The 2,280-nt window shown below is 37.8% G+C and overlaps 1 protein-coding gene across 1 annotated transcript; it reads left to right on the forward strand.

The window, feature by feature from the left end:
• Positions 1-562: 562 nt before the first annotated feature.
• On the forward strand, positions 563-2,072 carry LOC141598891 (AP2/ERF and B3 domain-containing transcription factor RAV1-like). The gene has a single exon (XM_074418705.1). It carries the CDS (start codon positions 670-672, stop codon positions 1,873-1,875), a length of 1,206 nt encoding a protein of 401 aa, XP_074274806.1. The 5' UTR covers positions 563-669; the 3' UTR covers positions 1,876-2,072.
• The last annotated feature ends 208 nt before the right edge of the window (positions 2,073-2,280 follow it).

A 2,280-nucleotide genomic window follows, 5' to 3' on the forward strand; every position in this document is an offset into this window, starting at 1 on the left:
GCTGTGTTAATTGAGTGTTATATACTTATACAGTTATACAGAATGTACTTTTTCCATTAGTTATGTAAGGTCTTTACTTAATATTACTATCATAATTTTTCACTTCCGATTTAAAATAGAAAATTACCTTAATAAAACTATATAACAAAGCTCATACAAAGTACACCGTATTATTGTTGCATTACGTAATCTATACGTTAATTTCTTCATACTTGTCACCCTTGTGTTATAAAACATATTTTAAATATTTATTTTAATAAAAAACAACAAATAAAAAAGTTGAAATTGGAGCATCTCTCACTATCTCTATCCTTGAATCTTCCTAACAGTTGACCCACGCCCCCCATACTAGTCCATAGTCATCTATCCTCATACAAATATAACAAATACTAGTAGTATAATAATACTAGTATAATACTACTACTAGTACGATTATTATATTGCACACCATACACCAAATACTACTTTTTCCTTAAATAAATTTAATATATTTAATAAATAGAAATATCATAATTTTTTCTTTTGCCTTTTTATGGAATAATCTTCCTTATATATACCCTCCAAAGCTTTCTCTACTTCATTCAAATTACACCCAACATAAACACAACCTAGAGACTAAATCAACCTATTTTTCTTCACAATTTTCTCCAAGAAAAAATAAAATAATTAATGGAATCAAGCATGGATAATGAGAGTTCTTCAACAATTGACACTCCTTCAAAAAACAATAATATCAACAACAATAATAATAATAATAATAATGATATTATTGTACTTCCTAATATTTCCTTAAAGGTAAAGGCCGGCTCCGGAGGAGGAGGCGGCCTTTACCGGATGGGTAGTGGGACGAGTGTGGTTATTGACTCGGAGAATGGGATCGAGGCCGAGTCGAGGAAACTCCCTTCATCTAAGTATAAAGGTGTTGTCCCCCAGCCTAATGGGCGCTGGGGGGCACAAATTTACGAGAAACACCAAAGGGTGTGGCTCGGTACCTTCAATGAGGAGGATGAGGCTGCTAGGTCTTATGACGTCGCGGCCCAGAGATATCGGGGCCGCGACGCTGTGACCAATTTTAAGCCTTTGTCTCCCGATGAGGAGACCGGTGCGACTGAGCTCAGGTTTTTGAATTCAAAATCTAAGGCTGAGGTGGTCGATATGCTGAGGAAACATACGTACAGTGACGAGCTCAATCAGAACAGACGGAATCTAAGACAGCAGATGCTGGACGGTAGGGCATCTGGGTCGTTTAATAGACTGACATCCTCCGACATGAATAATGTCGGAGGATGTCACCAGGGGATGACCAGGCGAGATCAGCTATTCGAAAAAGTAGTAACCCCAAGCGACGTGGGAAAGCTGAACCGCCTGGTCATCCCCAAGCAGCACGCCGAGAAGCACTTCCCGCTCCACGGGAGCGGGACGTGCTCCTCACCCTCCTCCTCCAAAGGCGTGCTGCTTAACTTCGAAGATGTAGAACAGAAAGTCTGGAGATTTCGCTATTCCTACTGGAACAGTAGCCAAAGCTACGTACTAACCAAAGGCTGGAGCCGGTTCGTCAAAGAAAAGAATCTCAAAGCCGGAGACGTAGTCTCCTTCCAAAGATCAACCGGTTTAGACAGACAGCTCTACATTGACTGGAAGCCAAGGAATGGTGCAACTATCATCGGGTCCAGATCCGGGTCGGAGCCAGTAGTAGAGGTGTTGGGCCAGGTAGTGGAAAGCCCAGTAGTAGAAACGGTACGCCCGGCCCAAATGTTCCGGTTATTTGGGGTGGATATTTGTAAAGTGAATGAAAATGGTAAAAGATTAAGGGAAGTGGAGTTGTTGGGTATGGAGTCAAGTTGTAAGAAGCAGATGATTATTGCTGCTTTGTGACAATAATTTATTTTTATTTTTATTTTTTATATTTAATTTGGTATATTTTTTTTTTAGTTGAATTTTTCAATGTTGAAGATAACTGTTAGAAAAGTAGAATAATCGTACGTAGATGCACTTGTGCAAGTTGTTGTTTGTGTAAATTTGTAGTAATCATAAATTACTCAATAACGGGAACATAGATTTAAATTGTTTAATTTATCAAATTTATTTAATTATTTGGCAAAAATCCAAAGGCCAACAACAAATTCATATAGTGCTTCCTGAATCCTGATTTAATCCACTTTTTTTACGTTTATTGAGTGAGATTAAAGAAATTGGTTTATGAGACGGGTAAAATAACGAAAACGAAACAAAAAAAAAGGCAAATTTGAGAATAAAAATAACAAGAGACGCATGATATAA

This window comes from Silene latifolia, chromosome 9 (genome assembly GCF_048544455.1).
Source record: "Silene latifolia isolate original U9 population chromosome 9, ASM4854445v1, whole genome shotgun sequence".
Classification (NCBI taxonomy): Eukaryota; Viridiplantae; Streptophyta; class Magnoliopsida; order Caryophyllales; family Caryophyllaceae; genus Silene; species Silene latifolia.

Excerpts from the sequence above, each read along its gene's own strand:
- LOC141598891 (XM_074418705.1), top strand. The coding sequence starts at position 670 with ATGGAATCAAGCATGGATAATGAGAGTTCTTCAACAATTGACACTCCT.